General features: G+C 48.0%; 1 protein-coding gene across 3 annotated transcripts in view; it reads right to left on the bottom strand.

Annotated features, from left to right (window-relative positions):
- Positions 1-12,704, bottom strand: part of OSBP2 (oxysterol binding protein 2) — a 179,969-nt gene that overhangs the window by 74,904 nt on the left and 92,361 nt on the right. Inside the window, exon 1 of one of the 3 annotated variants that reach the window (XM_023241575.2) lies at positions 8,721-8,796. The exons of the other annotated variants lie outside the window; for them this stretch is intronic. Within the exon in view, the coding sequence (XP_023097343.1) occupies positions 8,721-8,781 (61 nt within the window). The 5' untranslated portion in view covers positions 8,782-8,796. Of the gene's footprint in view, positions 1-8,720; positions 8,797-12,704 lie in introns of those variants that run through there. 3 annotated transcript variants of the gene reach the window in all.

The following is a 12,704-nucleotide window of genomic DNA, read 5'->3' on the forward strand; positions in this document are numbered from 1 at the left end:
GGACCCGGCCCGCCCGCCGCCAAGTACCCCGTGCGACCCCGAGGGCATCCAGGTCGGACTCAGGTGTCCGGCGGGCTCCTCAATTAAACGTCACATTTTAATGAGAAAACCCGGCCGAAGGTGCCGCCTCCTGTAGCAGCAGGATTGGCGTTGCTTTATTTCAAAGGGAAAGGTGCCCTTGAGAGCTAAGGGCACATGGGAAATGAGGATGGCCCAGGGCCTGACGGTGATTCCAAGAAATCGGGGTCACCTCTGAGACCTGGTCACCCTCTGATTCCCCTGTGGCGCCCGGTGAGCCTGGTGCACCTGTTTCTGACCACCTGCAGACACCTGTCCACCGTCCTAGAGGAAGGCAACAGGCGGGGCCCAGGGAGCCGGCTACCTTGGCACTGCTACCGCAGGGCTGCAGGCACCTGGGAACAAGAGTCTCTCTTCTCTCCTCAGACCTCTCTGAACACAATTCGCCTGTCCAGCTGCTGCCACGAGTTCTCCATGGGATGTCTGATGGACAACCCAAACCTAACTGACCAAGTCTGAGCTCCCAATGGCACCCCCAACCTGTGACCTCATCCTTCCCGCAGTCCTCCCCACCTCACCTAGGACACTGCCATTCTTCCAGTTGCTCAGGACAGAAACCTGGAAGTCATCCTTGACTCCTATGTCTCTTAGACCCACCTCCAGTTGGTCAGCACATCCTGACAAGCGATAGTCTTAGAATACAGCCAGGATCTCATCCCTTCTCACCACCCCCACTACTGCCACCCAGGCCAGACACACCATCATCTTCCCTGTGGATTCTTCCAGAGCCTCCCAGCAGGTCTCCTGCTTCCACTTTGGTCCCTCACAGCCTACACTGAATACAACAGCCAAAAGAATCTGTTCCAATGTATCTCAGACTCTTGTCACCCTTCCACTCAGTGGTCTCTACATCCCCACAAACATACCTATCCTGTCTCCCTCCCTCTCTCAGCTTTAGCTACACTGACACCTTGGCTTGAACACTCACTGGGAGGCAGTCTAAGCCCAGGCTGGCCGTACTTATTGGCCCTGGCTCCCACCTTACTCTGCCCTGTTTAGATCTTGTTTCCCCCACTGGCCTACAGATTCTGGGCCCTGGGACTGGGTTTCAGCCCTCGTTCCACCCCTGACAAAGCCCTCTTCAACACCACCTCTTCACAGGAGTTCAGTCAAGGGAATTTACCAAATGTCATCTACTGCAACTGAGTCTAGTTTCCCCAATTTAAAGGTTTTCAAATATTCAATGAAGCTCCTGTTATAATAAACTCAGGGTAAGCGGTGCCGGGTCAATAATTCCCTTCTGTGCCTTTGAAGCAACTGAGTATTTCTTCCACCTAGAGGATCAATCTAGAGCAATTGTGTTAGATTCGCTGGCCCAGGGGATATAAGGCATTTAGCCACTCTGGGCCTTGAATTTTTGGCTACGAAATGAAGAGCATGAGAATAATGCAAATGGCCACCAGTGGAGGAGTGCTGACTGAATGCCACATGCTGGGCTTCAAGCTTTACCTACATTTCCTGCAGTGCCTCATGGTAATAGCCTTTGGTACGGTCCACCAACATCTTTTACAGGTGAGGAAACTAAGGCTCTGAGGTAAAGTGACTTGCCTAGGATCACCAGGCTTGGACCCAACCTGTTCTGGCTGACCTGGGAGGCACACTCTGAACCACATTCTCTGGGGTCCCTTAAGCAGAATATTGCTTCCCAGGCTCCCAGATGCCTCGTAAGGAAAAGTGGGGTGAGACTGGAGCAGTGCTCTGAGTGCTTTGGGAACCTTTCATGAACACACCAGCTATTTTTAAAAGATTTGCATGTAGAAGAACAATCCAACTCAGGATATTTAACCAGATACTCTGAGTTTCATGGACTCTGGAAGCTGGAAGAATCTTTCAAACTCAGAGCCGTGCCCTCCATCTCAGAGCTGAGGAAGGGGAAGGCACACGGGCTGAGTACCTGGTGCCTATCCTCACAGTGAGTGGATGCTGGGGTCACCGACCATGTTTCCTTTGTCCACTTCCCCTTACTTAGAGCTGTATAATGAGGAGACAGGGAACAAAACACACCCAGGGAGGAAACTAAAACAGTAAAGAGAAATATGAAAGAAAATCATGCAGTCCTACTAAGGCAAACACATATCTTCTCCTTGCTACATAATTGTCTTCTGCTATAAGTGATGTCAAACAATTATCAGATTCTGCTCATGTGAAATACTTTAAAAATCTGCAACCTAGCTTCGCAGGCAGCCAGAACAGCATCTATTTGTCCTTAAAGGAGAAGATACACGAGCTGAAATGTCTTAGTTGACCCAGCAGCGAGAAATCCAAGAGACAGAGCAGGAGATGACGGATGGGTAATTCAGGCCCTGAGGCCTGTCCAAGTTTCCCTCCTGTCCATGTGTGGGTCAGGCTGAACCCCAATCCGCTCCTGCCCCTCATCTTCATGTGTGCATAGAGGGCAGCTCCTGAACAGCTCCAGGTGGACAGCCACCAACATCTTAAACATGATGTCCTAAAATCAAGTGCACTAACTCTGTAACCTTCCTGAGATCCACTCACCCCAAATACCCTGCACTGACAATCCTGGAGGTAACTTCAACCCTGTCTGTACGCTGTAATTGACCCTACATCAAGACCAGTTGATTTGGTCACGTCAGAGTTTTTGGCTTCCCCTCATGTCTATGGTGACCACTCCTTCGTCACAGCTCCTCTGGGCTGCTGCTGCTATAACAGCCCCCCTACAGGCTGACCTCCTCACTTCTACTTGCTACCAGGACATTGTTACACAGGCTCTGTTTCCAATATGTTTCCTCCTTTGCTCAGTAATATGGCAGACACACCCACTCAGCCAAAATTCACACATACATATCTGTGTGTGTTTGTGTGCACATGCACATGTGGGGTAGATAGGTATACTTGTTGTCCATCCCAGTACTGGGGGTAACAGAGAAATAGGTACCTGGAAATTGGTCCCAGGCCTCAAGAGGGGTGGGGGAACATGTGGTAGCACACTGTAAGAACCACGGACACACATCCACACCCTCCAGCCCAGAATAATAAATCCCCTGGGATTCATCACAAGTGAACAGTGGGAAAGGAGCACAAAGTTCTGCATCCAATGCCATTTGTTGCAAAAACCTAGAAGCAACCTAACAATCTAACAGCAGGCAAATGTTTATTTCATCAACTTCGCGGAATATCATGGAGCCATTTAGACTTATGTATGTGATGACTCTGCAGAAATAAGAAACTGTGCTTAAAAAGAAAATGCTAAGAGGAAAAAGGTAAATCATGCAATATATTTATAATTGTGTGAAAACTATCCATACACGGAATGTTAATATAGTAGGATCATAGGCGAATCTCCCCCAGCCTGGGCTCCCAGAATGCCCCAAGATTCTTTCTTTCCCAGGACCTAACTCGCCCTACTGTGGGGGTTCCTACTTACTTGTGTATCTCCCACACCAGACTGCAAACTCCTTAAGGGCAGAGACTGTGGTCTTTTCTTACTGCTCCCAGCCTCTAGCATGGCCCAGCACATGGTAGGCACACACTGAATGAATGAACACAGGAATAAACAAATAAATCAATTCATTGATAAATCAATCAATGAAAGCAACTTTATCAGGAGCCCTATTTGGCCCAGCCTACACACACACACACTACCTTCTTGCCTTCCCAAGCTTTCTGTCACTGTCCTTCCCCTCCCAGCAGGTGGCCCCTCATAGATGGCATTTCTGGTGCACACCATCAGGCAGCCCCTTCACCTCTGCACCTCTGCCCTTGACTGGACCTTGACTAGACCATGCAAATGTGAGCACAGGCTGAGGAGGTCCCCAAGGGCAGGATCCAATGGTGGCTTCCTGGCCTGAGTTGGTCACAGCCCTCTACTGCTGTGGGACTTAGGGACCTTTGGTTCCCCCTCTGGTCCTCAAACTCATCACTAATGAAGGGCTCAGGCCCTCAGGAGAGAGGCATTGACCTCTGTGTTGTCTGGAGAATCAACCTCTCCAAGGGCCTGCCTAGCATACATGTTCCTTGTGGAGGTATCTTAAGAATGAAGTCCTTTAAAACAGCAGTGTTCTAAGAATAGCTGCTCATAGATGCTGACTGCTATCCTCATTAATAAATGATTCTGCACCAAAACCAAATAATTAATTTCAGAGCAATTTATGATAATGTGTTGCTAGGCAATTAAAATAAACTTCCAAGGGGGGAAAACTTCAATTTGTTGTTGATTATTTTAGACCAGAAAGATGGAATAGGGGAGAGTGCACTTGGTCAAACTAGCTTAAAAAATGGCAAACACAAGATAGAGTTCACTAGGGACAGTGCCTTAGGCCTGACTCTGCCTGCACGTCCCTTCTGCTGCTAGTAACAGCCCCAGAGACCACTTCTCTGGGAGCTGAGTCTGGTGGGCTTTGCTCTGGAGTGAGCCAGGGGCTACTGTATCCCTGCACATGTGTTTGGAAGAAGTGGCCTGCCTGAAGACCAGGTCGCCTAGAGGACCCCGTGGAGAACGAGGGTCAGGTCCCACCAGGCAGTTCTGAGGATGCTTGGCCTCTTTTCAGCCCTTTTTGTTCACAGAAGTGGCTGGCCCCCAGCTGGCCCATTCGATTGCTTATACCACTTATTGACCAAAAGGCCTTTTGCTTGTTGAGGTCTAAATAACACTTTGACCAACAAATCCCTCAAGACATCCAAAGGGCTGGGATTCCCAGGTGATTAGTAACCATTTGTCTAGTCTTCAATTATTTCTTTTTCAAAAAACTTATTTAAAAAAAAAGCAACAACAAAAATGATTGAAAATACAAATCTATTGCAGAATGTTCCTCCTTCATGGAAAAAAAAAAGTACAAATTAAAGCAGCTTTGAGGTAGGTAGCTTTTAAAGTATATTAAAATGGCCCAAAATGTATTGAATTATTAACACCAAATGCAAATGAGATGGCAGTGAAGCTGGCATGCTCATTCATTGCTGGTGGCATGGAACAACAGTATGCTCATTCCAGAAAGAGATATTACAGCTCATCAAGGTGCTGTGATGATGTTGCCTTTCTCAACTCAGTAATCTGACTCCTGGGAATTTTCCCTCAGGAAATAATTCAAGAGAAGCAAAGAGCATTCAGTACAAAGACATTCATCGCATCATTATCTATAATAGCATAAATGGGGAAACTCAAATGCACAAAAATCAGACGGTAATTCAAAACATTAGAGTACATCAACTCAGTGGAATATTACACAGCCATTAAAATGATCATTATAAAGATAGAGAGACTGGGGCGCCTGGGTGGCGCAGTCAGTTAAGCGTCCGACTTCAGCCAGGTCACGATCTCGCGGTCCGTGAGTTCGAGCCCCGCGTCAGGCTCTGGGCTGATGGCTCAGAGCCTGGAGCCTGTTTCCGATTCTGTGTCTCCCTCTCTCTCTGCCCCTCCCCCGTTCATGCTCTGTCTCTCTCTGTCCCAAAAATGAATAAACGTTGAAAAAAAAATTTAAAAAAAGATAGAGAGACTGTAAGTTATAATGTGGGGTGAAAAAGGCAGAGCATAAAGGCCATATTTAATATGATGCCAACGATGTGAAATACAAGGGTATGTGCAGAGTGGGGAAGAGAAGGTAATGTGCAAAAGTCAAAAACAGTTTTGTGAGGGTGTGAGATTACTGGGGAGTTACTCATATTCCAAATGCTCTTTATCTTACTGTGGAATCTTTTTCCACAACAACAACAACAATTGAGCAAGCTACATTCAGTCAAATGAATTATTTGAAACCCTTTTCCAAGGGGCCAAAGGAGGTACAGAAGAGTCAGCCAGCCGGGAATAGGTGCCCTGCCCTGCTTGGGGAGCATGGAGTATGAGGCAACAGGATGGCAGGGGAACAGGATGGGTGGGACCAATGAACAGGAAGTCATGGCAGTGGAACCAAAGCAGTCCCAGCATCACTCAGGCTGCCCCGGGGAGGCCTGCACTTAGGGTTCAGATGCATGGGTCTGAGCACAGAGCTGCAACCCGCTCACCAGGTGACACGAACCAAGTGCAGGAGCCTCTCTGAGCCTCACTTTCCTGATTCTCATCCAGATACAGTGCTCGCTCCCTATTATCGGCTGAATTGTGTCCACCCAACCCAAATTCATATGTGGAAGTTCAAACCCACAGTACCTCAGAATGTGACTGTATTTGGAGAAAGAGCCTTTAGAGAGGTGACTAAGGTAAAATGAGGTCATATAGGTGGGCCCCTATTCCATATGACTGGTGTTTTTATATGAAGAGATCAAAGGGCACCTGGGGGGCTCAGTCGGTTAAGCATCTGATTCTTTTTTTTTTTTTTTTTGATGTTTATTTATGTTTGAGAGAGACAGAGGGAGAGAGAGTGCATGCGCAAGCAAGCGGAGGAGGGGCAGAGAGAGAAGGAGACACAGAATCCGAAGCAGGCTCCAGGCTCTAAGTTGTCAGCACAGAGCCCAACGTGGGCTCGAGCTCTTGGAGCACGAGATCATGACCTGATCCAAAGATGGATGCTCAACCGACTGAGCCACCCAGGTGCCCTAAGCATCTGACTCTTGATCTTGGCTCAAGTCTTGATCTTTCAGTTTGTGAGATTGAGCCCCGAGTTGGGCTCTGCACTGACAGCACAGAGCCTCCTCGAGATACTCTCTCTCCAACCTCCCCGCCCCTCCCTCACTTACTCTCTCTCTCTCAAAAATAAATAAATAAACTTAAAAAAAAAAAAGAAAGAAAGAAATTAAAAAGAAAAAAAAAAGAGGAGGAGATCAGGACACACACAGACACGTGCAGACCGAGGGATGACCATGTGAGGAGACAACTAGAAAGCAACAACATATAAACCAAGGAGAGAGGCCTCAGAAGAAACCAAACCTGCCGACACCTTGATCTCAGACTTCTAGCCTCCAGAGCTGTGAGGAAATACATTTTTGTTGCTTAAGCCAGCCAGTATGTGGTATTTCATGGCAACTGGAACAAAGGAATACACCTCCCTTTGCAGAGCCACAAGGATGACATCACCAGCACGGGGCAGAAACTCAAAAGACATTTGGGAAAAGTGAACCAGGTCTGAGGCAGGGTCTTGGCACCCTGAAAACCACTGCCTCAGACAAGGCCTGTGCTGGAAGACTGGGCCTCAATGTCTATCGGTGAGTTAGTTTAACTGTGAGGTTTAGAATGGCAAGGAGTTCTGCAAGACAGCTTCTGTGATCCTCATGGCAACTGGGATGAGGTTGGGCAGGAGAGACAACACTGTACATAGCTGGCAAAATGAAAGTTTAATAAAGTTAAGGGGTTTTATTCAAAGCCAAAGAGCAAAAACAGACCAGAGAAGGGTCACTAATGCAACATCTTAAACCTCCAAGCTCCACTTTTCCACACTACTAAAAAATAAGGCTCTGACTGATTGATCTTACAACACGAAAGCTTAGAAATTCCATAGCACCAAAGCCACCATAAATCAAGTTAAAAGATAAGCAACACAGAAAATACTTGCAAAATACATAATTGACAAAGGAGAAAGAACCATAACTCAGAATGAGCTCCTACAGATCAGCATAAAACCACAAATATCTAAACAGCAAAATGGCAATAAATATAAATATACAAGTCACAAAATGTGCATGATTGGTCAATAAACAGATAAGAGTAGACTCAATCTCTATCAGTAATAAGAGAAATGCAATGACAACCCACACTGTTGGGACATATAAATTTATGCTCTCTTTTTGGCTGACAATTTGATAGTGTCTGTTGTTATCCATCATGGGTATCCTCTGGATATAAACTGGCAATCCTACTGCTAGCAATCTATGCTTTGGAAAAACTTACACACATGCACAAATTTGCATGCACAAGAAGGTCTACTACAGCATTACAGTGAAACTAATAAAATGTAAAGAACCTACTGCCCATCAAGAGGGAGACAATTAGAGGCGCCTGGGTGGCTCAGTCAGTTGAGCGTCTGACTTCGGCTCAGGTCATGATCTCACGGATTATGAGTTCGAGCCCCACGTCGGGCTCTGTGCTGACAGCCCAGAGCCTGGAGCCTGCTTCAGATTCGGTGTCTCCTCCTCTCTCTGTGTCTCCCTTCCATGCTCATGCTCTCTGTCTCTCAATAATAAATAAATGTTTAAAAAAAATTTTTTTTAAAGAGGGAGATGATTAAATACATTATGACACACTTTAGAATTCCATGCAGTTATTTTAAAAATGAGATCGGTCTATATGTACTGACACATAAGGATCTCCAAAATATATCAGTAAGGGAAAAAGCAAGCTGCTTATCAATATGCACAATACGATCTCATTTATATATATGTAACTATGTGTGTGTGGGTGTGTGTGTGTTTACATGGCTTTGTAAAAGCATGGGAAAAATCTGGAAAAGTATCACTGGTAACCAATGCGTGTATACATTCCTTGGGAAGGAGGTACTGAAAGATGACTACGTTGTATGTTATTTATTCTAGAGTCATTTAAATATTTTACAATTTTGTATTTCCTAATGAATGTTATCTCTCAACAAATTAAAATTGGCAAGAATCAACTCCTGCTTGTGTTGAATTCTAAGACCCTACAAAAGACTCTCTAATGGTGGAAGGTCAGGCATGAAGGGAGGTTCATAATGAGTGAGTTTTGGGAGCAGGAGAGTCCAGAAATCACATCAGAGAAGCCACCACATCAGTGCACACAGACCAACCTGGAAGGCAGCAATCAGAGAGGGGCTGGATCATTTGACGCACCCGTGGCACAATCCCCATGAGGCGGAGGAACAGAGCCGCCCATGGTGACGGGCCCTGCAAAGAACGGACACAGATGCAACCAAGTGTGGGAGGCAAAAGGCTCAGGCACCTGTCATTTGGCCAGGTTGCAGGCCTCACCCCACCCTCAGCCACCAGGCTGTTGGTAGGTGCTCTTGGCTACAGACACCAGTGATCTTGAGAGTAGTGGCTATGGCTCAGGGATGAGGCTCAGGAGGGGCCGCCATGTTGATGTCCAGGCATCCACCTGTGCTCACTTCACCAGGGCTGCTCTGGGTTGCATGGTCCAGAGAGGTGTTAGGAAAAATGTCAGAAAAGGAGAGAGGACGTTGTAGGCAAGTAGAGACTGCAGATACAGGGAAGAAGTGACAGATAAGCTGCTGCTCAAAAGAGTCACCCCTGAATGCAGCAGCCCCATGTGATGCCCTCTCTAGTGCCCTTACTGTGGCAGGCATGAATCACACCAGTGGCCCCTTTTTGAAACACGCTGCTTCCTGCTCCTGTGGCCACACACCCATTGTCCTCCACCCTCCTCTCTCCCTGCTCCCAGGCAAGATTCAGTCCTCACTCCCATGTTCTTCCCACTTCATGCTGGGTGGGGCCCAAATGATGATGTCCATGCCCACGACTCATTGTCCTGTCTCCCTGTTCATGTTTCTCCATCTGTACCATTGCTATGGTCCTCCCCTTCAAGCCCCAGATATCCATGGCTACCTGGATGATACCCACACTCAACCTGTCCCCACTGAGCCCAGTATCTTGCCTCTGCTCCCTCAGGACAACCTTTCCCTCTCCAGACAATTCTTTCTGCCCCCAGGTACCAGGCTGGAGACTTGAGGGTCAGCTCCTATGTTCTCTCCCTCACCTTGGGCCCCTACATGCAATGCATCCCCAAGTCCTGAGGACGTTAACTTCAAAATAGCTTCCAAATTCATACCCTCTTCTCCCCCTCGGGTGAGTAAGCCACCCCCCAGCTCACTTTCAAGGTCTCAGATTCTACATTTACCCCTTCTGATCCATCCTTCAAGCTGCCATGGAGACAATTTACTGAAAATACACCATCTACTCTGTCACTTCCCTTTCATGGGTCCTTGATACCCACAGAAGCAAGTTCAAGTTCAAACTCCTTGGCAAACCACAGCCAACCAGGAGGTAAGCCTTGTGGGCCTCAGCACTCCTTACTCCTTAGCTTCACCCCTGCTCCTCCCTCCCTTGCCTTTACTCACCTGGCTGAGATGCCCTGCCTTTCCCTCCCTTGGCTGGCTCCTATCATCTCTGGATACTGAGTGTGGGCCCCTCCCTAAGGAGCCTTACTTGACAGCTGCCACCCCAGAGAGGGATGGAAAGCTATCTGGAGAGCGTCCTTCCTCAGGGTTCTCCTCACACCTTTGCCCATCACAAGCTGTACTCATCACACTGACTCATAAGGATCTTATCTGTCCCCCTGCAAATAAATAGTCAGTGCCTTGAGGTCTGGGAAGGGGGCATACTCTCTGTATTAGCTTCCTAGGGCCACCACACACTAGGTGGCTTCAAACAACAGAAATTTATTCTCTCACAATTCTGAAGGCTAGAAGTCCACCATCAAGGTGTTGGTAGGGTCATGCTCCCTCTGAAGGTTGTAGGGAAGGATCTCTCCTTGCCTCTTTTAGTTTCTGGTGGCCCGGGGTGTTCTTTGGCCTGTGGAGGCATAAATCCAATCTCTGCTTCCATCTTCACATGGCCTTCCCCTCTGTGTATGTGTCTGAGTCCAAATTTCCCTCTTTTTAGAAGGACATCAGTCATATTGGATTCAGGACCATGCTCATGACCTCATCTTAACTTGATTACATCTGTGAAGACCCTATTTCTAGTCACATTCACAGGTACTGAAGGGGTAGGTCTTCAATATATCTTTGGGGGGGGGGGGACACACTACAACCCATAGCCCTTACTTTGGTATCACTATTGCCAAGAACTGTTAATGGATGGCTGAGCCAGTGTGCTCTAGGTCTAGACAGGGGAGGAACAGTCAGATGAAGAAGACATCTTGAAGTTGGACCTGGAGGAGATGGGAGGGAAGAAGCATGTCCAGGTGGAAGGAGGAAAACTGCATGGGAGAGGAGGGAGAGCTGGGCTGCATGAGAGGCCTCGGTTCTGTGCTTTGTGGTGCAGGGAGCTGGGCCAGTCTGCAGAAAGGCTTTCAGGCTGGGCTGAAGCATCTGCCCTGGTACTGTGGAAGCAGTAGGCAGCCATCAGGAAAACAGTGACAAGAGCAGAACAAGTGTTCCTGAAAGATTAATCTTCCTGAGGCATAGAGGGGCAAGTCTAAAAGGAGCCCTCCCTATGCAGGGAGTTACCAATAATGAGGAACTAAACCAGGGCAGTGGCAGCGGGGCAAGGAGAGAATCCAGAGAAAATGTGATGGGAGAATGGACAGGGCATGACCTCAGGCAGCAGGAGAGGAAGAGGCTGAAGCTTGAAGGGGTTCAGTGGCCAGTGACTGAAAACAGCAGCCCAGGGAGAGCACTGTGCCTGCAGAAGCGGCAATTCAGTTTAGCCTCATGAAATACCATTCAATTTAAAAAGCAAGCTCATGGGTACACTCATTAAGTAATCACTGAAGCAGGGCATGTGTGCAAAACAGCTGTAAGAGTCCACACACTTTGTAAATAACTCAAGTTTATGGGAAACAAACACGTCTTTTTATATCAATGCCTGGTACCCTGGCTGTTAGCAGCAGGCATTTTGGAAGAAAGGTCTCAAGCCAAGGGAACTAGAAATTCAACTGAATAACCTTTAAATTACCTCATCACCTTGGGCAATGGAAATCAATGCAGTCTGCAAAGGGCTACCATGTGCCAGCAGAGGCCAGATGGAGCTGGTTCCCAGGCAGGGGATCCAGGGGCAGAGGGAGCTGTCCACCATGGGGGCATCTCTGGGATCTGTAGAGGTCCTGGGACTTCGGAGGTCCTGGGACTTCGGAGGCCCTTTCTGAGAAAGCTACCAGCAATACCCCAGACTTACCAGAGAGGCATTGCTGAGGCATGGCATTAGGAGAGGCTCTTGCCTTGGGGGATAGAATAAAGACCCTTCTCTCCACTCCCCCCACCTTCATGGATGATTCATTCCCTCTCTGGGCCTCAGGCACTTCATATCACCAGAGGATAGCCTCATTGATTTCCAAGGGCTCTTCTACCTTCCAGCTCTGCTTACGGTTGTGGCTACCACCCCTGTTGCCTGATCACAAGCCTCATCCCAGGTGGGGATGAGAAGATCTGGCAAACCTGAAAGGGAAGGTCTCAGACACTAACTCCTCCAAGTTGTGATTCTGTACAGCTGATCCTAACCCCTGCCTTTTCTTCTTCCTCTGGCCACCCAGCGATGGGTGCTATCACCTCAGTGTGAGAAGGATGCACTGTGAGCCTGGAGATCAAGGCGACTCTGGGTGTGTTGCTCCCCTTTTCTGTGCCACCAGCTCATCTGTGAGGCCCTCTCCTCATGCTGGAGAGGTGGGTGCCACGGTCAGACCTTGGGCACCTATGATGTAACATCTGAGAATGTCTCCTCATTCACATGATAGGGATGGTAATGGTTTTATTTCACAGGGTTGTTATGAGGATTGAGTTACTACAGAAAAGCCTGGCCAGTGTTAGCTGCTAGTACCACAGGGTCTGGGGGACATAAGCAGGATGAGAAGACATGCATTATTGGAGGAACAGCAGCAGCCTCTCCCCACAAGAAAGCATCCCCTGCCACAAGTCCTTTCCTGGAAGGGGTTTCTCTGAACAGAGACCCCTCATGGCCTTTGACATTTAGGCTCCTTCTTCCTGGAGGGAACACTCCCCTTGTCTCCTTTTGCCCAAGCTCCACTGCTGGTCAGCCAAGGTCCCTGGATGACAGCAGACCCAAGTACAGTCCCTACCTTGGGAACACTACCTCCA

This window comes from Felis catus, chromosome D3, assembly GCF_018350175.1.
Source record: "Felis catus isolate Fca126 chromosome D3, F.catus_Fca126_mat1.0, whole genome shotgun sequence".
In the NCBI taxonomy this organism is placed as follows: domain Eukaryota; kingdom Metazoa; phylum Chordata; class Mammalia; order Carnivora; family Felidae; genus Felis; species Felis catus.